This window comes from Halichoeres trimaculatus, unplaced genomic scaffold, assembly GCF_033239565.1.
Source record: "Halichoeres trimaculatus isolate MK-OKI-2021-1 unplaced genomic scaffold, fHalTri1.1 fHalTri1_scaffold_2, whole genome shotgun sequence".
In the NCBI taxonomy this organism is placed as follows: domain Eukaryota; kingdom Metazoa; phylum Chordata; class Actinopteri; order Labriformes; family Labridae; genus Halichoeres; species Halichoeres trimaculatus.
In genome coordinates this window covers 28,150,146-28,173,706 of record NW_027437180.1, presented here as the reverse complement: position 1 = coordinate 28,173,706, position 23,561 = coordinate 28,150,146, and the positions used below count along the sequence as shown (strand labels likewise).

The 23,561-nt window shown below is 39.8% G+C and overlaps 2 protein-coding genes across 2 annotated transcripts; both read right to left on the bottom strand.

Moving 5' to 3' along the window:
- Positions 1-3,624: 3,624 nt before the first annotated feature.
- On the bottom strand, positions 3,625-13,466 carry LOC141807336 (arachidonate 12-lipoxygenase, 12R-type-like). The gene is made up of 15 exons (XM_074693277.1): positions 13,436-13,466; positions 13,098-13,276; positions 12,658-12,862; positions 12,451-12,532; positions 12,097-12,219; positions 11,881-11,984; positions 10,175-10,341; positions 9,912-10,055; positions 9,037-9,240; positions 8,287-8,373; positions 7,639-7,808; positions 7,148-7,269; positions 5,307-5,407; positions 4,856-5,026; positions 3,625-4,541 (listed from the first exon to the last, which is right to left on the bottom strand). The coding sequence occupies exons 2-12, from the start codon at positions 13,248-13,250 to the stop codon at positions 7,149-7,151; spliced, it is 1,560 nt and encodes a 519-aa protein (XP_074549378.1). The 5' UTR covers positions 13,251-13,276; positions 13,436-13,466; the 3' UTR covers positions 3,625-4,541; positions 4,856-5,026; positions 5,307-5,407; position 7,148.
- An 823-nt stretch (positions 13,467-14,289) lies between these two features.
- On the bottom strand, positions 14,290-22,513 carry glb1 (galactosidase, beta 1). The gene is made up of 16 exons (XM_074690349.1): positions 22,240-22,513; positions 21,637-21,806; positions 21,043-21,193; positions 19,063-19,123; positions 18,883-18,977; positions 18,615-18,795; positions 18,211-18,269; positions 17,989-18,110; positions 16,810-16,850; positions 16,580-16,692; positions 16,333-16,407; positions 16,167-16,256; positions 15,970-16,083; positions 15,375-15,506; positions 15,032-15,268; positions 14,290-14,882 (listed from the first exon to the last, which is right to left on the bottom strand). Exons 1-16 carry the CDS (start codon positions 22,285-22,287, stop codon positions 14,628-14,630), a joined length of 1,944 nt encoding a protein of 647 aa, XP_074546450.1. The 5' UTR covers positions 22,288-22,513; the 3' UTR covers positions 14,290-14,627.
- Between the last annotated feature and the right edge of the window lie 1,048 nt (positions 22,514-23,561).

The window sequence follows — 23,561 nt, the reverse complement described above, 5'->3', positions numbered from 1 at the left end:
AAACGGGCCTCAGGTTGGCAACGATGCCCTACCCAAGAAATCCAGGGGCAGAAACGCAACAATTCTCTGCATTTTATCTTATAACCATTGTCAAGTAAATGCCCCATTATCAGACCGCAGGCATGTGTGGGTGTGATCCCTCCTGTTCAGCAAGCTCTGATCATCTGCACATCAGCCAATAGCTGACACCTGTGCCAATCTACTCCGGCAATGATGCCTCAAGCTGATCTCTCATCAATCTCCACTGTAGATAAGCCAACACCACACCCTCACCTATACAGTGTTACTCAATGATAATTACTCCTTATTAAACAAGACTGTACTTTAATCATCAAAAGAAAAAGAATCCCTTTGACTCTGATAGGTTTCCAGCAGAAAGATGAAGCCGCTCAGAGGTCGGGTTCACAGCTTTTACTAAATAATTTGAGCAAACACCTACACATCACAAAACATGTGGGTTGCACATGTACATACAAAGATATCTAATTTCTCAAATGTTTCATAACTACCTCATATCTAGTACAATTTACTGTTTAGTAGGCCTGTGCGAAGTGGGGCATAATGCCTTCACTTCCACTGAAAACGCTGGCAATGGTGGCTGCAGGGTTTCAGAAAAGATCCACCCAGGAGGCCGTTTTCAAAAGTTTGCCCTTTAGGTCGGCTAGAATACCCTCACCGTTTAAACGAGAGGCAGAAATGCCTTTTTGCATTTCATCCCAAAACCTATCGTGTTTCACAGGAGCAGGAAAGAAGAGGTGAAGGACCCATTTGCAGATTTAACCAAAAAGTCTTTATTGTTGCTAAACTCAAAAATCCAACTTGAAACCAAAAACTCTAACAAAAGAAACAGAACTAAAAACAATGGGAAACTCACAATTGGAAACAGGAGAGATGGGGTCAGCCGCTGAGAGCTAAGCAAGGAGCTGGTGTTGGCCCACTGAGAGCCTAGCGAGGAGTCAAGGTTAGCTTGGTCCCAGCTGACCAAGGAGCGGGGGAAGAACCAAGGTAGGAGCCGGTGTTGGCTTGGTCACAACTGAGCAGGCCTGGTGCCGGCCGCTGAGATCCGAGCAAGGAGCTGGGGTTGGCCCCTTGAGAGCCAAGCAAGGAGCTAGTGTTTGCTTGGTTGCAGCTAACAAGGAGTGGGGGCTGCTGACTTAGAGCTGAGCAAGGAGACGGTGTCGACCCACTGAGGGTCGATTGAGGAGCCTGAGTTGGCCTGGTCACAGCCTAACAAGGAGCAGGTTTTAGCCCACTGAGAGCTGAGCAAGGAGCCAATGTTGCTGCTGAGAACCAAGGGAGGAGCAGAGGTTGGCTTTGGTTCCAGCTGAGCAGGGCTGGTGTTGGCCCACTGAGATCTGAGAGAGGAGATGGGGTCGGCCAACTGAGAGCTGAGTGAGGAGCCGGTGTTGGCTTGGTCACAGCTGAGCAAGGAGCGGTAGTTGGCCCACTGAGAGCTGAGCAAGGAGATGGTGGCGGCCCACTGAGATCCAAGTGAGGAGCTGGGGTCGGCCTGGTCACAGCCAAGTGAGGAGCTGAGGTTGGCCTGTGAGCCAAGAGGGTCACTGGTCACTGGGTGAGAGCTGAGTGAGGGGAAGGGAGTGGGCAGTGCTCCGCTGTCCCAGGAGGCATGTCTGCAGTTCTAGTCTGACATTGACAGCAACAATGAGGCAGCCTTCCTGGGTGCCAGAAACAAAAAAAACAGTCTGGTCCCTGCCCAGGGAAACCTGCCATGGCCCTCCATGGACCATGTAGCCCCATGGAAAAAAGACTGAAAATAACTAATTTTTGACACAGTTGAAACACATGAGGGGCAATCACACAGGAGGGAAACAAAAAATCAACATAGAAAACACAAGACCAGAACCCCAAATAACTACAAAGATATACAAGCAAATCCTAACTATGAAACAAAAAGACAAGCAAATCTACTCTGGCAATGATGACTTCATACTGACCTCTCATCAATCTCTCCTGTAGATGTGTGCACTGCTTGAGGTAGAGTAGGAGGTGGAGGAAGAGGAAGTGTACATGATGGTGGAACAGGGGGAAGAGACCAAGACATCAGGACACTTTCGTTCTCCGAGTACAAGTCCTGAACTCACATTCTTTAACATGTTGCAGCTTTTCCTTTTTCTGCAAAAAAGCTGTCACCACTTGGCAGCTCACCTTTATCGTCAAAATTGAATTTCAACTTTTCTTCTCAAAAAAAAAAAAAAAAAGATATTAAAATAAAAAAATGAACAAATAAATAATACATTAAAACATGTATGAAGCTAAATTGCTGAAATTGATTTATTTTGATATCCACTTCATGCTAAATTATTAATTTCTGATTTGTTTTTTTTTTTATGGATGTGAGTCTCAGGTTCAGGCAGTATCAGCAAATAAACAGACAAGTCCCGGCAAGGTGGAGAGCATTTCTCCCACAAGTCACTCCCTCATATCTTTTCTCAAAAGATAACCTTCTCACCACACCCATCACCACCACAGGCACTGAATTTATATTTTGTTCAATAAGATGTTGAAAAAATTTTTGGAACCTTCACATCCCTTAAAACATTGTGAGACTTCCTTGGAATGTTTTGCTCTTTGTTCTCTTCAACAGAAGCACCGAAACACTGTGTCTAAACATGTTAGAAATTATAATGTCAAAAAGATTTTCAAGCATCATTAACTACAAGCTGGGACGATAAACTTATGGAAAGTTTGGCAAAAACTATGTGAAGTTGTCAACTAGAAGTAACAAGTCAATTTAAAACAGTTTCTACAGTTTCACACACCACATTCATAAGCTGACGGCAGATGGTGCTATGTAAAGGTCAGTCTAGTATTGAAGAATCCCATTCACACACTGATGGCAGTTTCTCCAAGGAGACATCAACATTTGGTGGCAAGGGCTTTGGGCCAATATGCCCACCCCTTAATATCAGAGAACAGACAAGTCTACCACGGAGCTCTTACTTAACTTTTGTCTGAAATGGCAAAACCTTTAGCTGCCTCTGTATGCATGTAGAGAAAGTTTAAACCAGGTCAAAGGTATCCTTACACAGTGACGCCAATGAAAAAATGGGAACCAGTTCTAATGGTACGGCCACACCAGACGCGAATTTGCGTCTAGATTACATACAAAGTCAATGCAAAGACACGTTTGGATGCCGATTCGCCCCAGACAGCTCGTTGGACGCTTTTAGCGCGGCGTGTTTGGGGTGTCAGGCGCCTCTAGACATAAGTTGAAAATATTGAACTTTTGACGCAACGCGGCAGCTTAACAGCGATGACATTCACCCATGACGTCATTGATTTCATGACGTTGGGGGGGAACTGCCATCTGCTCTGACTCCAACTCCGCCAAAAGATGGAGGTGTCAAAAAAAAGTGTGTGTGGTTGGTTGAAAGTCCCTGAGGAGATAGGTTTTGAAGGTAAGCTCTGTAAAAATGTGTTTCCAGCTGGGTCTGATTGTGTTTTTTCAGTGGGGTTTTGTCATAAAAGATGGTAGAGCCTCAGGGACACCTACCTGATAGAGAGGAGGAAGGAGCGGGGCAGGGGCAGAGCCAGGGAAAAGATGGAAGTTGTCTACAACCCCTTCATTATCCCCAGGGAGACTTAGGGGAACATCGTTCAGGGGTCAAGGATGAGGTCGCAGGGAACAGCCTGGCAGGGCCAGTGGAGGTGGATTACCAGGGAGAGGCTGCAGGCTTTGATTGTGATCTCCAAGGCTTTCACACACTCTCTTGTTATGCTTTTGAAACCACAGCTCATTGTTTTTCAGATGCTTTTTTGGGCTTTCCATCTCTAAATTAGTGGGCTCTCTACTCCACCAGCACAGTGACTGGTGTCAGCCCCTCAGCTTGTCAAAATAGTCCAGTGTCCAGACTCGGTCGTTCACACGGCACGTTACAGGCGTGACGCGTGTTTAAATTCACAAATGGCATCCGGTGTGGCCAGGGCATTATGGTAAACTCTTCCGCAGTATTTTACCTGAGATTAAATGAAAGCTGGACAACAATAAAGTTATACTAGACACAAATGAGCAACAATAATCAGGGTTGTGCCAGGTCCATTTGAATGGACTAGTTCATGTTTGTTGCTATCATTTTTTAAAATTTTGAACTTAGCTTATGGCCTAAAAAATGAAGTAGTTGTTTGTTTTTTCATTACAAGTTCTCTATTCTGTTCATGAGTTATAAACTGAGCAGTTCAGTTCAATAATAAGCAGGGAATTATTAAATGCTATAGCTTCTTTTCATTGTTTATCTTTTCTTTTTATTTCTTGTTTATCCATTTTTCTTTTCAAGTTTATCTGGTTTTGGATAAAGCTGATGCTGAACTTTGGCAAAAAGCTGGTTAGGTCACACAAACATTCAAATGGCCACACTGTTTTCCATCCCAGACGGCTTCATGTACGTGTACGGGAATTCCAGATCCCTGTTTCTGACTTCGATTTTCACATCCAGCACTTCAAGCTCTCCTTGAAGCTTTTTTATCAGCTCAAGAGGAGTTTCCTCACAGAAGTGTTGGTTTGGGTACTGGCCAAGGGCAACCTGGTGACACCAATGAAACATTTACAAATTTTTATTTTTTTATTTATTTATTTTTTTACCCATTAGCATTTTGATTTTAACAAGCATACTTAAATTATATAATTTTTAAAATAAGTTAGTTGATTTCTCACAATAGAGTTAAAAAGTTTTAATCTGCAATATGAATTAATAATTAAGAAAATGTACCATGTGAACAATAAATTCCTTGGGTTGTGTAATTATTTTGGTTTTTACGTCTGTTTTTTTGTATGTTTTCATTTTGTTTTCATTACTTTTCCTGACACCAACCCTCAGAAGAATTTACGGGCACTTACAAAGTCAGTGGACTGCTTGCTGAGGAGATACATGATGGAGATTCCATTAACTGTGGCATTGACGTCAGGGAGCGTCTGCAGCAGGGTGTCCTCACTTGACCCCCCCTTGTTGGTTGGTGGAGGAAGTTGCATGGAGGGGGGAAAGTTGGGCATCCATGCACCATAGTCGAACTGCATAGATTGACAAATGACTTATGGGTATTTTTTGAAGTACTGTGATTATGCTGATGAATAATGTAAAATGGGTTTTTTGTGTTTTAGCCCTAACAGGAAAACCATGGATAGTTTGTTCATTACTTTAATTTACACTATAGTTTAACAGTGAGGGGGAGAGACAGTAATCAAAGCATCTTAAATAGATTTTTCAAACAGTTTATTGCTGCGTTAATACACAAAGCCTTATCTAAACTTTCCTCAAAAATGAAAAAACAACAACAATGAAATGGCTCACCTGTCCAGCATTCACAGCTGAATGCTGCCCTGAGCAGCTGAAGATCACCATGGTCACAAACTTAACCAGCTGAGGCACTGTGTCAAATTTCTGTGGAATTCCTGAAAATTACAGAAGATGAACCACATTATATGATCTGTAGCTCACAGGACATCAGGAGTTTACCGGCTGCCACTCTGTATCTAACATTTCAGACATTTGACTAACTGAAATATAGAAAATATGGAAAAACATAAGGTGCTAGCTGTTTTGACAGATAATGCCAAAAGGATGACCAAAGCTATGATGGACAGCAGGAGGGCAAATTTTGGCTTCATGGCCCACGCCCTCTAAACTTTTTATCCAAAGTGGAGAAGGGCAAAAACTGTTAACTTCTACATGTTAGAAGAGACTCTGATAAGAAACCCCCATTTCCAGAATTAAGACTCAGCACAAATATTGGCATTACAATCACTTTCATTTCCTGCACTGGCACAAACGGCGCAAAAAATACCTGTGCAGTCCATGCATCAGCATACACCACTTATCAAAAATTCAGCTCTGTTTCCCCCATGTGGGATGAGAAGAGAAACTAACTTAGCTTCATAGATTCTCTTCTTCATAAAGAAAGACATGAATCTAATAAAGAAGTTGACAACAAGGTATTGTCAAGCTTCAACCTCCAGTCTTCAAGCCAATGCAAGAGTGCTGAAAGTTCAGTTTGAGCGCCGACTTGAGGCTGGCTAAAGAAAAAACAAAATAAAAAACAAGCATACTCTTTCCAAATAACTGATTACAGCTAAAACATTTTTACATCCTGGTTCACCATAAAACAGTACACGGTAAAGAGGATGGTTTTTTTAATGCTTGACTTTATGATATTGCATTTATGAGTTTTACATCATCAGGAATACGGCTAAGTAATGTTAAAGAGAATATATCCTTGTTTATGTTTTTTTTTTTCCATTTTTGCTGATTTCTTTCTTTCTACATATAAAAGAGGAGCTCTGCTGTGTGGGACGGTGTGCCTGAAGACAATTTTTCTGCACTGTTTTAATTTCTCTTTATCATTTAGCCTAGTTTTTTAAGCTCTTGTGATATGTTTATGATTTTTCACCACTCATGATGTGTAGGTTTCCTACTCTGGGTGATTGGTGGTATTAGGTGCATCACCCCTGATTTTTACAACCTGTGTATCAATACCATAGACTGAAAAAAAACGGACGTCCTCTTGCTGGGCTCGGAGTGAGGTCTCCACAAAAACTGCTCCCCCTGGTGGCTGGCTGCAGTATAGGTTAAAAAACAGCTTTCCAGCCTTTCCAGATGGGCTGTGGTCAAACTTTAAAAAATTGACACTCCTCGTAGAAATGTTTCTCACGTCCGATTGTTGTGATGATTTGAAGATATCATTTGGCTGTCTTGTATTCAAGTCCTCTTTTTTCTTAAAAGTTTCGTTTTCATCAGTCATAAAAGGTTTTACATAATGTTTAACGGTGACTGACAGCTGACGTTCTCGTGTAGTTTTTTCGGGGATTGTAAAATATGTCGGGAGGTAGAGTCAAGAGGTGATTAGACTTTCAAAAGAATAAAAATAATATTATTTTTGTCACCCAGCTCCACTCAGATTCCCCCATAATCCCTTATCATCTCTAACAGACTCTAGCTGCACAACTGCTACAATGGCTGCGCCTGTGATGGGGGTATTTTGGCCTCAAAACTGTACAATGATAAATGGCGGAGCCACACTGTCCAGTCTATATACAGTCTATGATCAATACTAACAATTGTAGTGATGAAGGCGACAACCTGTGAGTTCACTGTATGCACATTCCAAGTACCAAATGATTTTTCCCCAAACCAACCTTAATCTGTGTTGGAAAGGAATCCCTTCTCAAAAATGTCCAGAATCCACTTCTGCAGTTCAGCGTCTTTCTGGACGTCAGCATCAGTTTTGTAGTAATAGGTGAGGACTCCTTCCACAAACCTTGAAGAGAAATTTTGAAGAGTTTTATGAAAACCATAGATTTTTACATCCTGCTGCAGTAGAGTGCTCCTTTGTGGGGCTGTTATTAGATAATTCCCTTTCATCGATCAGTCCTATTGTTTTTAGGACGTTTTAGGGCTCATTACTACCACAGTGATCTTTGATGTTTAGAGAACATTCATTTTATGTCTTACAGAGAGTTGTGCGGATGTGCAAACTTGTTGTAGATCTGGTGATGCCAGCGCCTAGCCCCAAACAACTTAAAAAGTTTGAAAATCTGAATGTCACTCCACTTCAGTCTAGCCTTCTCTAACATGATTTTTATCCATAGATAAGAAGGAGTAAGAGAATGAAAACTAAACACTGTACCTATAGATGATTTCCCAAAGTTTGAGTCCATCATCTCTGTAGAAGAAGTTGGGCACATCCTGCAGCCCACGCTCAACAATGTCTTCTGGCATGCAGAGGGAGCTGTACGTCAGTTCGGACAGTGATCTCTTCAGGAATGTGATCATACCATCTGTATTAGTTGCTGAATACTAGAAATGAAAAAAACAAGAATAAAGTTATAGACAAATACCTGACTCCCTGTTCAAAAGAAGCAAAACATAAACTTTATTTGGTTGGGAGGTATCAACTTGTTGGTTGGCATTTGTGTGTACAGTTTTAGAGAAAAAAATTTGTGAAAAATCCACATGAATAAACAGAAACCATATAGATCCCAAAAAATTCCCCTTAAAATTCAAGGAAAAGTAGGTTCTTCTTAGATACCAGGCCTTATCTTTTTATAAACACATTTATGTCAGTTAAGTGTCTGTTTTTTGTTTTCAACACACCATATGTTCGTATGGAAAAAGAGCACAGAGAAAGGAGGACTTGAACACTGTCATGCATCAAGTTTGCTCAGCAAAAGCAGCAGAAAACACTTAAACTTTTGTCACAGAAAGACAGAAAAAAAGTCTGCCATGAACTCTGGCTTGGATAATACTCCACTTGGTGCGCTGCTTTTTTTCTTACCTGTGGGAAAAACCCATCAGGGGAAATCAGCCTTTTACGAGCCAAGACGTTGATCTGCAGAGTGTATCGAGTATGCGGGACGAGGAGCTGAGAGAAAAAATGAACTCTGTTAGACTCTGTAACACTTTTATTCTTATTTTAAAAAATGTCTGGAGTTTAATTCTTGTATACCAATACGTTTTGTAAAATCCCCTGTGGTGTATGGATGCCAAAGCAATATGATGTGTTAACGTAGGAGGCTACATGTGGTGAATGCTACATGTTTGGATTTTTGTTGACCCCTAGAGGTTGTTTCTCGTAAAGAGTTTTCCCTTTCTCCTCTACAGAGGTTGGGTGGCTCACTCCTGCCCTTGCTGCACCTGCAAGCCATCAAAAGGATCCCCACCAGCCCTGAAGCTCTGAGACTGTTTCAGTGCCAGAGTATGCCATCCTCTCCTGTGGCATTACGGCGACTCACTTTCGAGATTCTCTCATGTTGCAAGAACCACGCTCACATGGGGTACTCACCAGCCTCCACCTCGAACCTCACACCCGCACCTCACCTCTGATTTCTCCCTCCCACCTCAGACTCTGAATTCATCCCCCCCACCCTCCTTCCCTTTTTTTTTATAATAAATTCACTTTGACTCCTCCTTTGCCTCCAGGTTTTGCTTTTAGGTCCTTGCTAAAACAACTGGTTTCAAACCATCACACTACACCCATCAGCAAGATAAAGAATCAGTGTTTTTTACTGTGTTCCTTTGCAGTTACCTTGTAGAGTGGATGCACCATAGGCACATTGCGCAGCAGAGACACAGCAAAGACCTCAGCCAGCAGGTGAGTGCGCAGCAGGTGAACATTGAGTTGATGGTAGCTGAATTCTGCACTTCTCACAAATGTCTTGGCCAACAACCAGTCATACTCGGAGTCAGAGGGAAGAAAGATGGGGTTGTCCTCTGCAGGAGTCTGTTTTAGCTTTAAGAGTTGAAACGTGGATGTTCATTGATTCAACAAAGAAATGAAACATCCTTGTTAAATATGATAAAAACCTAATGTCTGAAAGTTTGCCTGTTTTTTCTTACTTGGACTGTATGACCACTTTAACACTATGTCAAGGTATATATAAATCATTATCAATGTATACATGTCATATAAATTGAACTGTACCTCTTGTTAATGTATATTTTTGTATATCCCAAGACGATACTAATGATTTGACTGTACAAGTTTTGAATGCAGCCTGCATATCAGCCATTAATTTTTCGTCTGCCTTTTTGAGGTCCTGACTACAACAAGTTGCCATCATGTTGGTTTTTAGAAGACAGAGGTTACTTTAATAGCTGCGATGATTCCACACAGACCAAACCCATATTTTTTTTCCTTTCGATAACAGTCTATAAACATTTTTTCTAGTTTGGACAAAATCTTTTTTTTACAGGACCTAATAGAGGGTTGACTCTGTTTTGGTGCCAGCTCCAAGTGGCCACTGGGAGAACTGCACTTTGGCAGCATCTCAGCCTTGAGAATTTTAGCTTTCCTGTATTATGGCTGCTATTTGAAACTATTTCCAACTGTTCAGTTGATTACAGCCAAATTCAAATTCTAACCTCAATAGTTACTTTTAGTTACATTTGAGCTGCTCTCACCTGGGTGGCGATGGGCATCATCTTGTCTTCAGGGGTTTTGTGAAGCAGGACGAGGGGAGCCATCAGGTACTGTTTTTTCCCATTCACAGTGTTTGTTTCAACTCCATCCAAAAGCTTGTAGTCACAAAGGTAAATGTTGCCATTCTGAAGTTTTAGAGAGGATGAGAACAGATTGGCTCTAATACATACAGTGTGGATTTTATGAATATGGAGTCGATATGTTCATGCTTCATTAGGTGTGTTTTAAATGTCATGGTAGTTACCTTCAACTCATCTTCTAGGCTCTGCTCACCACGGAGGAAGACCATGCCATCAGTTAAAGGAAAGTTCTCAGGGAGGACTGAACAACGTCGGATCAACATGGGGTTGACGCCATTCAGAAACTGGTAGCCGAAAAAATCATCATCCTTCCAATGTTTTTGAACATAGTCTGGAAAAATAAGGATTATTGAGTTTTAACCTCACTGATTAAAAGAGAAATACACAAAATGAAAAAAAAAAAAACAGAGTGTTTGAGAGAACCCAGAATCTTGTAATCTTTAACTCCACACTCCTTTTTTTAAAGCTTTTTGGATTATTATTTTGGATTATTAAATAGGATCTTGGTTTAAAACTTTAGTCTGTGGTGACTGCAATGGATATGAAGGAAGGGAGTGACACTTGCTGTGTGATTGTGTTGTGGAACTTTGTGGATAATAGGAAGAAAAGTATGGGGAGCCCCTTTGTCTGGAGATAAAATGCAAGATTCTGTCCCCATAATACAAGAATTCTGTAACTGCTAGTACTGCACTTAAATTGTGTAGCATTATCAGTCAAAATAAGACAGAGTAAGTGGTATTATCATGGAGAATTGCCTTATATATACAATGTGACTTTAAGGCAGTGATGTACCAAAAATAAAAATTCAATATTGCATGTGTTTAAAAATCATTTCTATGGCTTGTAATGAGTAGTATATGCATGATTAACTTAAATTTTAATGGTGCAAGATTGTACATTGAAGACTTACTTTCAAAACAGTTTATGTTGATGATTCTGTAAAGTTCTGTAAATATCTGTCAACCATTTCTTCAAGGTCTAATTTCCAAGTTAACACAGTGCATTATTCTGCAGTATCATAGAGAGGTGATATGAATGTCATTTTTCCTTTTTCTTAGAAAGAGAGAGGGGAGGAATCTGCTTTAGTCATATGGAACCCCTCCCTGCCCAAGAGATAATGTTTGAAACGTGTTGGTATATGGCCAGGAAGTCCAGTGAGTCGAGTTTTGTTGTGTTAAATGCCCATTCCAGTCTCATCTTGAGTCTGTTTCCTTTTACCTCTTTTATTCATGCAACGATGCTGCCACTTCACTTTATGTTCACACACACAAAGCCTTTCTTCATATTTGGCTTTAACTTATAGCAATTATTCTGTCAAAAAACTTTTGAAATTTTTTTCCTGTGTAAAACATTTGCATTCAAACAAGTGATATATTTTTATACATTTATATTAACCATTCATGAACATCAAAGTAATTCTTCATTAGAAGCCACCAGCCTAGAGCTGGGAGTCTGGACCCTGACAGCTCATGGATACTGAAGGTCAAACCCTTTTCAAAGGGGATTCCCCAGTTGTAACCAGATGCTGCCAAAGAGGGCTGATGTCTGATTGAGCACTGACAAATAATTAGAAAATTCATTTGATCATTTACAGTGAGACTTCAATACAAGGGATATCACTGTCATTTATCAATCATTTCATCAATTTCTGATAGATAGTCATATAAAAGGTAAGCATTTTGTTTGTGAGTAAAATCCCCAATGAGGATGATTGTCTTTTAGATAACTAACGGGCACTATGTTATCTAATTTCCTCCATAGATACAGGTGGTTCCTCATCTTTATGGTATGGATGAATAATTCATTTTAACCAGCTGATCCTTTTACTCCTTTTTTTATTCCGAAGGCTTTATCAAAATAAGAACAGTACCTGATCTGTCAGTCTCTTTACCACGGGCTACACGGTAGATATCATCCAAATCAGACCACTTCTCCTCACAATCAGCCAGTCCATCCAGCTTCAGCTCAATCAATCTAAAAATTTGAGGAGAGAGATATCATTATACCTAAAATAATTTCTAGTAACAAGTAGAGAGGCAGAAACACTGATGCATTGATAGATTCTGGGGAGAATTTAGGACTTCACCCTTGAAAGGCTGTGAGGCGAAACTCTGAAAACTTGGTGAAGGAGAACTGGACCTCATAAGGCAGAGAGCTTGGGTCTTCTGGTTCTATGCAGTGAGGAACGCCTGGTGAATACAGTTTCCATCTGTGAACAAAGAGACAGTGAGAGCGACAAAAGTTTGAGACCTAGCGCACATGAAAGAACAATATAGTTCATACATATTGCAGACAGTTATTAAAACAAATACAGGCATTCATAAATTGAAAAACTTACTTGAAGACTTATGACTGTAATTAAAAAAAATAAACATGGGTGGGGGGTGGGGGGCTGTAATCAAATAAAATAAAAACAGAAAGATAATCTCTCCAGTCTCACTCATAGTCTTTCCCTCGAAAACCCAGCTCCCTTTCCCGACAGTACTTGCCAAGAGGATGAGTATCTTCAAAGACCAAAAGAACTTAAAAAAAAAAAAAAAAACACAATGAGATGTTAAATTTTATCTACATAAAAGTAAACTGACAAAAGTTTTTTCATTAATGTACCTACAAAAACTTGTCCATATTTTTTGTCAGTGAAGAATACCTTTTCCCTCTCTGAATATGTGCACGTCATTGTTAGCAATCCAGCGGTAGATTGGGAAGTGGTATGTGTCTCCCTCTGGGGATTTAACCTCCACCTTGTCAGGGAACCAGGCATTATCAGGAAGAATCATTTGGGACCCTTTATTCAGCTGTATCATGAGAAGCTTTCCGATTGACTTTGGGCAGGACACAGTAAAAGTGGACACCTTGTGTAATGACAAAAAATGTTTGATTAGATCCATGAGGTCATAGGAAATTTATCTGACAAACAACAAGACAATCTGTAAATTCAAGACATTATTGATGAAATGTGTATCAGATTTGTTGAGAATTACATGTCAGCTAGACTTTCATATGAAATGCCTCAAATCACACACAGGTACAGCTGCCGTTGGAGGCACAAAGTTCATTCAAACACTGCAAGTGTTATTTCAGACTTACTGCTCCAGTGGTGAACTTGAAAATCCCTAAGATGTCTGCGAGCCATTCAGGATGGCTTTCTCCATCTGTTCCCACCAGCTTGATGTAAACATTGTTTGAAGTAGCAGAGCTGTGCAGGTTTCCTGTGTAAACAGTCACTTCATAATTCACCATTTTCTCTCTGGTGAGCAGCAGAATCTCTGTGAAGGAGTGAAGAAAAATTTCCAGCATTAATTTTTGGCACCATAACAGTACAAATAATATAAAAGTACGCTTTGAAACAACCAAATTTGTCTTTTCCATTCATGTACAATGATCGTCCTGTCATCTAAATTCAATTGGTGAAATGTCTCACTCACCATTCAGTTAGGTCCTGAAGTTCCTCTGATGAACCACTTCTAGATTCAGGCAGACAATGCTGAATCTTCTCTTTATACTTACAAGCAGTGGGCGTGCCCTGTATTCACTTCAGATAATGTAATGTTAGATATGTTATAGTTTTCAGTGCTGCAGATTTTTGCTTTATCCTGCTAAAACCTGAATGTGAATTGGTTTATTTTTTGGGACCACAAACCAAATGGTAAAACTAAAATAATAAAATATGAGCATGAACTCATTCATTTTAGCCTAGTTGAAAAGAGTCAGCTCATTTTCCATGTGAACTTGTCAAATGCTGCCAGTGATAGGGTTTCATGGAGGTCTATCTACAGGGGTACAGAAAGGTGAGGGAGCGGCTTGAAAGGGCACTGCCAGAGTTCACTGGTAAAGGTGTTATCTGCAGACACCAGGTCGCTCTTTTCATGACATGCGCTTGGTGAATGTGGGCTGGCCTGTGTGCTGTAACCTGACGGATAAGACATGCTGCTGAAGAAGTCCGGTTCTGGCCAAAAGGTGTCAGAACATGTAATGTATGACAGTTGGTTGTGTATGGGGTTGTGTAGCTGCAAACTGATTCCTTTCCACTAACTAAAGGGCTTACAATGAGCATCAGATCTGGAATTACAAGGATGGCCTGGGGAAACAGGGAAGTGATGATCTCAGACGCTTGACAAACACCAACACTTATCTTACCTAGACACATAATCTGTTATTTTTAACAAAAACCCAATCATTTAAGTTGTATTAAATCTGTTTTTATTTCTTGCTTTAAAAGGAGAATGCTTCACAAGCATTCATTCAAGTCACATTGAAAATTTTAAACCAAAAAAGTTAAAAGCTACAGCAGATTACGCTTAATCTGTAGATATATGATGATCAATATAACATATCCCTGATGTGTTTTTTCATATAAAACATAGTTATTCTCTTAAAACTCAGGCTTCTGTGATGTTTTGGCATAAATCCCTGCAGAGATAGGAAAGAAACTTTAAAATCAACGAGGTAGAAGAAAACAGTAAATTAGGACACCTTCAATCACTGATTACAAGCCCTTAACTCACATTCTTAAACATGTTACAGCTTTTTTTCTTAAATCAAACCTACATAAAATAGGTACTGATTTGGGATAAGTGCAAATGGATTCCTTTTGTGCAGTAGAGAGTTCCCTGAACATCATAGCAGATCCTCTTTAGAAAAGAGCCGTCTGTGTTGTTCAGAATCAGGCTGCACTAAAGCATCGAGGATGGGGGTGTCGGTAAACTCCACAGTGCACATCCCTGAGCTGCAGGGAGCGTTCTCCAGCTCCAGGACGGTCACATTGTTGGGTACAGCTGTGCTCAGAATATTGGCAGGGACAAAAAGAGTGACCTGTGGCCCTCGACTTGGCCAGTAACGCCCTAGGTTGAAGCCGTTTACCCACACCTGGCCCTGTAAACAATAGAAGTAAAAGGGTTAAATTAGTCCACTTAGCTTTGTTATTTAAAACTAGTAATTTTTATTTCATTATTTTTTAGAAGGGGATGGGTCACGGTTAAGGGTTAAGGTTGTGTTTGTCTTAAGGTGGAAGTATAGTATACCTTCCTCCACTCGGGCAGCTTGATGTAAGTGTCCTGTGGGAGATCTGGAATACCATCAGGAATGATAAAACTTCCCTCATAAAATGCTGGAAGAGAGAGATTTGTAGGTGGAGGAGGAGGAGCTGTTGGTTGAGTTTCTCCAAGAAGGCCCTGACTGACCGCTTCATCAATACTGAGACTGTACATAGTCCAGCCGATGAGTGATTCTGAACCCAGAGTCAGGTTAGACACCAGGCCCTGTACAGCGGCAAAAAAATGGGAAGACAACCAGGAAGAGCTGAAGTTAGGTAAAAAATGTGCAGAGATAACAAGAGCAGAGATTGTGCCATTTTAAGAAGACAACCTTAAAGTCGTTGATGTTTTTCCCATAGTTGATTCTACCCATATTTTCCACCAGTATGTCCACCTGACTGCGAGCTTTCCCTGTCACATTGACAGTGATGGCTGTGTTCCTCTCAAGAATCCCCATGGGCACCTTTGGAAGAAATCAACAACTGTACGTCAGAATAAATTCAGTCTGTATTTGAAGTGAACAAGGTTTGATACATTTCAGGAAAAGACTAAACACAATCCCGAAAATCTAGTTCCAACGCCAAACTATTTATTTGAAATCAACTTTCTTTACTTTTTTATTGTTTCTGATTTGCTAAATGTTGCAGATCATTTTCAGAGGTACCTAATCATGTAGTTGGCAACCTTTGGTTTGACTAATAAATAATGAGGAACGATGACAGTAAAATCAATGAAATAGCAAAAACAAGGCCTAATGAGAGAGTAACCATCGCCATGGCTTGAAAGTGTTTGGATTGTTTGACCATTTTTGTCTCATTTGTAATCTTTGGTAAGGTACTTGGTTGATATTAGCCATGTAAGAATGAGATTACATCTCAGCATTATGTAAAAAACAGGTTGTGAAGCCAATGCATCATGAAACTCACCCCATTCACAGACACATACGCTCTGTCATGGACCCCGTTCATTGGAGACGACAGAGGAGTGGGAGTGTTACAGTCAACAGGCAGACGAGTCCTGTAAAGCATGTAACCAAAGGCCTGTAGGGAAAAAAATACTTTAACACACAAACTAAAAGTAAATATCAACAATATCAACATGGGTAAAAAACACTACAGGGTACCTGATTGAGTTCGATGAAAGTCTGAGGATATATGCTCTTGACTGGCCCTGAGAAAGACAGTTTATCCAGAGCATCAGATACTGTCTGGAGCTGTAAGAACAAAGAGAGACTTTTTACACTTTATTTCTTTTAATTCAGGGGGTTTGTAAAAAAAAAAGACAAATACCTGTTTCATCACAACTGCCCCATAAGCAAACTTAGGAGTTGTTGGTGGTATCGGTCCCTCCGGTATCTTACGATACTGTTGGGGCAACAAGAATAAAGTTTTCCAGTTTATATAAAATATGCTAACAACAATATCAAAATGACATATTACTACTGTGTCTTTTGCATTTAATGTTACTAAGTTGCACACAAAGGAAAGTTTAAGTAATTTCTGAAACACATACAGGAACCTTCATGAGTGTTCTCACCATTTTGATCACCTCACGGATGGCAAAGTATTTCTTAGTGAGGTCGCCTGCCTCTGAGAGCGGGGCATCATAGTCGTAGCTTGTGGGCTGTGGGGCATAGGGTCCATTCGCCCCTAAGAAATTAATATTCATAGTTTATTGTAATGCCAGAAAGATCAAACTGGATTCGGTGAGAGTCACTTTAGGTGCTGACATCAATGCATGAAACGGATCTGTCAAAGCACACTCACCATTCCAGTATCCAAAGTTTGTCCCTCCTATGAACATGTAACTGAAAGGTAGACATAAATTAACACAAGTAGATTAACACATCTCAAATTCACGTTTTACAGGTATGAGTTTTGCATTGTCTTTCTTTTTTTAAGGATATTTTGGGGATATTCATGCCTTTAATGAGTGGATAGAGTAGGAAAGGGGGCCAGAGTGGGGAGTGACATGAGGGAATCGGGCCACTAGAATCTAACCCGGGCCACCTGCTTGAGGGCAAACATCATGGGGCGTGACCTAGACCACTAGGCCATCTGCGTTCCATGAGTTTGCATTTTCATTACTTTGGTAGGTGCTTCATCCGTTATAAACAAACACACCCAACAGGTCAGTTTCTGGCATCACTGAATAAAGATCCAGTAAGATCCACTGTTACTGGCTAAACCTCACGTGCAGCTTGTAAATGAAGCCGAAGCGCCATCTGACCCCCTATACCGTTAGAGATGGGTACCTTTCACATTTGAAATAATACGGTACTGATGACTGGTACCTGGCATTTGGTATTGGTACTCAATGGTACTGATACCCTATGTAAGGTGACCTTGAGTGCTATGAAAGGTGCCCTGAAATAAAATGTATTATTATTATTATTATTATTATTTTGTGTTTATGTGGTGAGAAATATCAATTTGTTTAATAATATATATTTTTTTCATTTTTACGTATTCATTCTTTAATATATAAACTTGCAGTGCTGTGTTCAAGCCCAGCATGGAAAATCGCCTACACTTTCACTCCCTCACAGTCACAAGGATGCATTCAGGTACCTAAACATGGTACCTTTTGATTGTTCATGAATCGGTACCTGGTACTTTTGACAGAATTTGGTTGGTACCTATAAAACTACCTAATTCAGTACCTATCTCTATTTACCGGAGCTGTTAAGACATTTTCAATGTACCAAATGCAAAGCTGAAACATAAAAATTGAACCTTGTGTTGGTACTGCAGATTTTTGTTAAGGATCTTTTTTGTTTTTGTTTATTGGCTGTAAAAAATAGAGTAAAAATTTTTTAAAGGGAATTGAATTATAATTCAATATGTCATCAGTTGAGGAACAGCATTAACGCTGTGAAATCACCTTATGTTTACTGGTCTTCATTCAAGCATCTAAACCTGTCAGACAAAAATCTGCTTACTCACAGGTTGACATTTGCCCCCATGGACAGGATCTCATTGAGGGACTTTGCAACTATGGTAGACGACACAACAGAGTGATGTGACCCCCAGTGGTCCAGCCAGCCTGTGTAAAACTCTGAGTTCACCTGTCAAAGCAAGGGAAAAGCCTGTGAGCTTTGGAGCACAGATAAAGCACAACTTTACAACCATGGGAGCCAAAGTGGATCAACTGGATCAAACACTTGCCAAAGGTCCTCGGGGTTCAGCGTGTCTCTGTGCAGCAAAGGCAGCGGTTACATTTCCACCTTACAGAATCCAGACAGAGAGAGATTCACGTGTCAATGTGCAGCTTCCTCGTGACTTGTGACTAAGCAGCATTTTGGCATTTAGTCAGTGTGGAAAATACAGGAAGATGGAGACTGTGAGAATTTATGTCCTCCCAGGAAGCTATAAAAACATCTTAAACTCAAAAACATCAACATTCGAAATACTTTTTAGGTTTGCATATGAAAGAGCTTACTGTATTACATTTCCTATCATTTCTTTCTCTTGATTTTAAGCACTAAATGATACTGTCCCTGAAAGCAAAACATTTCAACTTTCTTGCCTGCATGGAGCTGCTAAACAGAAAATGGACACCAGACACAAACCTGGCCCGAAATCCACGGTAGCGTAGAGACCTTGTATTGAGCCACACTTCAGGTAGCCAGTCCCAGCTCCATCCGTGGTGAAGAGCACCACATCATCACCCAGGTAGGAGCGGAATAGCTTGGACAGGTGACGCATGTAGTCATAGTCACAAGCAAAATAGCTGCCGTATTCATTCTCCACCTAAAAAACAAGAGCAGAGCTGGAGGACTCGTCGTGCCAAAAATCAAAAACAAATCTCGAGAGAGCACCCAAGTTCTTTCTGCTCACCTGCACAGTGATGATGGGACCTCCATTCTGGTAAAGAAATGGCTTCATCATTGGTAGCAACTTCCCCATCCAAGTATTCACTGCTGCAATATAATCTATACAAGAAAAATATTGTTGTACACATACAGCAAGTAACTGTGCTTGTAATGCCTTGTTTATTCTACTTTCTTTGACCCTCACCAGGGTCTGAAGACCTCAGCACAATGTCTTTCTTCTTCAGAAGCCAAGCAGGGAGCCCACCCTGGTGAAAAGCACAAAGAAAACAATGTTAAGAGGGTTTTTCATGTGTTGTAAATGGAAGATCACTGTAAAAACATCAACATTCAAAGCAGAATTTTACATGATGCAGCATCAAGCCTTAACATTACAACATGTAAAACTTAAATTGTAATGATAAGAACAGGTTTTGTTGTCTTTTTTCCAAACTGGAGAAAAAAACATAATAACACCCTTTTGATCTTTACTTGGTAAAAAATGTATTACTGCTCCTGAATGAGCAGTTTTCATAGTTTTTTCTGCTATGAAACCTCATTATCTTCTCTAACTGGTGTTTTTAGTTTGCTTGACGTATAACTTCAGACTAGTAGTTCGCTGCGAATGGGCAAAACCAGTTTACAAGTCATGCAGTGTAATTTTCTCTGAACCAAACTGACATGATATTATATAAGCAGAGTCAACACGGGGGAACTACAAAGTTATTTCACTTACGTAGTAACACTACTCCATGAGAACATTGGGAACAGTACTTCAAGTTCTGGGCATATAAATTCACAATAGTGTCAGTAAAAGAGTGTTATTTGCAAAATATGACCAAAAGTTAAGGCTTTTAAAATGGAAACAGTGATATAAAGTGTTGTATGATTACTATGCTATCTTCTAATTATTAATACTTCTGGGGAAAGTTTTCCAGTGGTAAGCTTTATGGTGTGGAAGGTGGAAGTAATTTGCTTTAGCATTAAGTACTTCAGACTTTTAAAACTGATTATCAAAGAACTTATTCTCGAGGTCAAAGAGATGTAAAAAGTAAAACCCAAAACACAAACAAAAGGGGAACATACAGGCATCTTAATGCTGAATTTAGTTAGAATACTGAAGTGAAAGTACTTTTGATGAAAAAATATGTTAAGTACAGCTTATTGTGTTCTCTGTTAAGACTTCAGTAGCTCCTGACTTAAGTAACTCCTTCAGCAGCACACCAGTAGCAGACTACATGAAACACAATCTGTTCAGAGTCAGCACAATGAGACACAGACAACTCTGCTACAACTTCAGACATTTTTTGACTTTTGGTAAATCGTTTTGGCCCGACACAGCCCTCTAACACCCCGCTTAGTTTAAAATGATTGTCGAGAGATGCGCTCGCGGCAATCATACGTCATGGATCACACGCGCTGTCTGCGTGCTTGTGCTCGTGCATTAAGTAAACCATGCTGAAGCCCACCTCTCCGAAGCGTACCAAAGCAGAGAAGTGAATCGTGCTCAAGCACGGCACGGTTGCGGCCACACTGGCCATTCAAAACGTGCTTTAGGGCAGAAGTCTGCTTAAGCACGGCACAGTTTGCCAGTGTGACCGTGTCCTAAGACTCCTGCCCTGCAAAATGGAGCACTATCACAGGTTATTCCTCCCAACTGCAATAAGAATTTACAACTCACAAACCTGAACTTTCACCATAATACCATCCAGCATTCAAAAATACAGGCCTTTTTGCACATCATCCCAGTACTCACTGTAAATTTTAATTGTCAAGTGCTTTTTATTGTCAAGAACCGATCTTTGAACATATCTTGCTCCTATGTGAATATGTACATAGTAATATTTTTCTTCTTTTCTATATTTCTTTAAAGTTCTAATTTCATATTTTTATCATAATTATTCTATTTTTTTATTTTTATTGCATTATTGCACTTTTTGTGAGCTACTGTGGCAAAAAAATTCTCCCAAGGGGATCAGAAAAAGGAATATTCTATCATATTTCCTATTCTATTGTCCCCCTGATTTGGTTTGAGCCAACAGCCTGGACCGAAATATATCTTAACTTTGAGTCTCCTCATTTTTCTTTAAAGGTAACCATTTTCAAATGTTTCATATGTTCAGGTCATTCTGTTTGTGAAAACCACTGAGAACTCAAGTTGTGTCTCATAACTGTCAAACACGCTCACCATGTCCCACTCTGCACATATGTAGGGTCCAGGTCGAAGGATGACCAGCAATCCAATGTCGTGAGCCAGCTGAAGGAAATACTCTACATCCCGGTCTCCACTGAAGTTGTAGTGACCTGGAGCCTCTTCGTGGTAGTTCCAGGGAATGTAGCTTCAAAATAAATTAAATGGCAGTTTGATAAGGACATGCACTTAAAATGTTTATAACTGCCAAAAATGTACAAATGAAACCAGGACAAGGCACCGTTTGGAAAGCCCAGTCTGATATCTAAAAATGTCTAGTTTTGTACAAGCTGCCACATAAACCCTAGTTTGCAATCACAAAATACATAAAATTGTTCACATTCAAACCGTGCCAAATAAGATTTTAATGGATAATCCTGTTGGAAAAATGTCCTTAATAAATTGTGTGTATTAATGACAGTATTTCAGGATTGCAGTTAATGCTTAAGCAAGAGGTCTTTGTTCCTTTCACATGTAATCATTTGAAGACCCAAACAGTAAACTCTCAGGTAACAAATTGACTAACATACAACCAGTTTGAAAGCCTAAAGTTGATAATAGTACACAAAGTGTGGTGTGAGACGAACATACATTTGGATGGCGTTCAGTCCTGCCATGTACATCTTCAGCAGTCGATCCTTCCAGTACACTCTGGGGATCCTGCTGTAGTGGATGCTTCCTGATATGTAACGAAACACTTCACCATCCTTCCTAAAGCAGTCATTCTTGTAGTCAATGCTGAATGAAGGAGTTTTCCCAAGCTGCAAGTCAAGTTTGACAAGTTTGATCACATGAGAAATCATTTCTTATGGCACACATGTCTTCATCATTTGAGAACAGCTGAGTCTGAGTCATATGGGTTTACTGTGTGGTTAAATTTTCATGTTTTTATGGTCCTAGGCTGAGATCTCAGCTGACTTTGCACCAGAGAGAAAAGATAATATAACACAATGCACCATTACGTTCAAATGTTTTTAAAGGTACACAAACACGTCAGATTGAACCCAGGTGAGTTTAATCTGCTAAAATCATTGGCATTAAATTAACGTCGCTTGAGCAGTATCAAATATGCACATTAACATAAAAGTCGAAAAAAGCTGTATTAAAATAACTACCTTTTATTTCTAGGTCTTATTTTGTCCTGTAACAAGGCTGCAGGCAAAGCTATTCCTATGTTGACATTGTGATACTCACTGAATACGCAAAGAGCAGCAAAGTGACTCCAAATCTGAGCAGAGACATGCTTCGTGCTCCCACGGGGCCTTTGGTGAAGTGAAGATATAAATTATTTAATGTCCACGAAAAAAGTTTGCAATTCAGGAGAAAGCTAACAGCTACACGAGTGTCTTACTTCCCTGAACACAGTGAACTGTTTTGAATGAATGCTGCAGACTCATGAGGTACGGAAGTAAAATCATGTGATGTTACGCCGTTGATACAGATGTAACAGCGCCTTGTAATCGGTAGATGGCAGCACAATGCACTACATAGCTGGCCCCCAGCCTAGCGAGTTTTTTTATTATTATTTCGAGCATTTCACAATATACAAACTCTCAGTGAGGATAATAAAAACAAGCTACTTTCTGTTCCATAGCATAACGAAATATAACAAAGTGAAAGTAAAAAAAACAATAGAACATAACAATCTTAGAACATTATTATAAAGGCATCCATAATTAGAGTGAGAAATCAAGCAGAGTTAGAGACAAAACAAGGTTCAGTATGAAAAGCTTAAAATATAAAAACAAAAAAATACTCTGAAATTGTAATTTAAATAAATAAACATGTGGTGGGGGGCACAAGTTTGATTTTCAATCTAAATAACACAATGGTTGGAGAATATATGAAAATAAATGTTTGCCCATCTGTAAAGTACAAAATTAAATACTTATTGTAAAATTGTAAATGCAACCATCCACCTACCGATACATTTTAATCAAAAACATTAACAACCTAAGGTTAAAATAAATTAAGATTGTGTGCTAGATCGTAACAGATCCTTGTGGCATTTTTTTTGTCTTCAGTCTTTTTAGAGAGAGAAAGAATGATTTAAACTCATTCATAAAGCAAGGAAAGGAGGGCCTGTGGTTTCTCCACTTAGCACAATGACAATGGTATTTACCCATTAACAAAATAAGATTGACAATCTCTGAAACAAAATTGTCCAAATCGTCCATGTAATAAAGAATGTGATTCCATTCAAAGTTAGGAACATCATTTATCTCTTCTTCCCCAGAGTTGCAGATGTGTGTCTGCCACCTTTTATTTGGCAGAGATACCAAAGTCAGGACCTGGGCTGAAACTGGATGGGCTGCCTGTAGAGGATGGTCTTTGATATCAGGTACAATGGTTATCAGTTTTGGAAAGCAGAAGTGCGACAGATTGATTTTTATTTCATTTGCTTTATTTATTCATTTATTTATTTTTTATTCTATTTTTTTTTTTTTTTTGGTGTGTGTGTGTGTGTGTGTGTGTGTGTGTGTGTGTGTGTGTGTGTGTGTGTGTGTGTGTGTGTG

Bases quoted from the DNA above. Each gene is read 5' to 3' on its own strand.
- LOC141807336 (XM_074693277.1), bottom strand. From the start codon at position 13,250: ATGGTGAATTATGAAGTGACTGTTTACACAGGAAACCTGCACAGCTCT. The intron at 9,241-9,911 runs GTGAGAGCAGCT...CAACTCTTAAAG, and splicing joins TGATGCCCATCGCCACCCAG to CTAAAACAGACTCCTGCAGA. The intron at 7,270-7,638 runs GTACAGTGTTTA...TTTCTCTTCAAG, and splicing joins CTTTGGGAAATCATCTATAG to GTTTGTGGAAGGAGTCCTCA.
- glb1 (XM_074690349.1), bottom strand. From the start codon at position 22,287: ATGTCTCTGCTCAGATTTGGAGTCACTTTGCTGCTCTTTGCGTATTCA. The intron at 19,124-21,042 runs GTGAGCGTGTTT...GCTTTTCACCAG, and splicing joins TATGTGCAGAGTGGGACATG to GGTGGGCTCCCTGCTTGGCT. The intron at 16,408-16,579 runs GTGAGAACACTC...TTGCCCCAACAG, and splicing joins TCCGTGAGGTGATCAAAATG to TATCGTAAGATACCGGAGGG.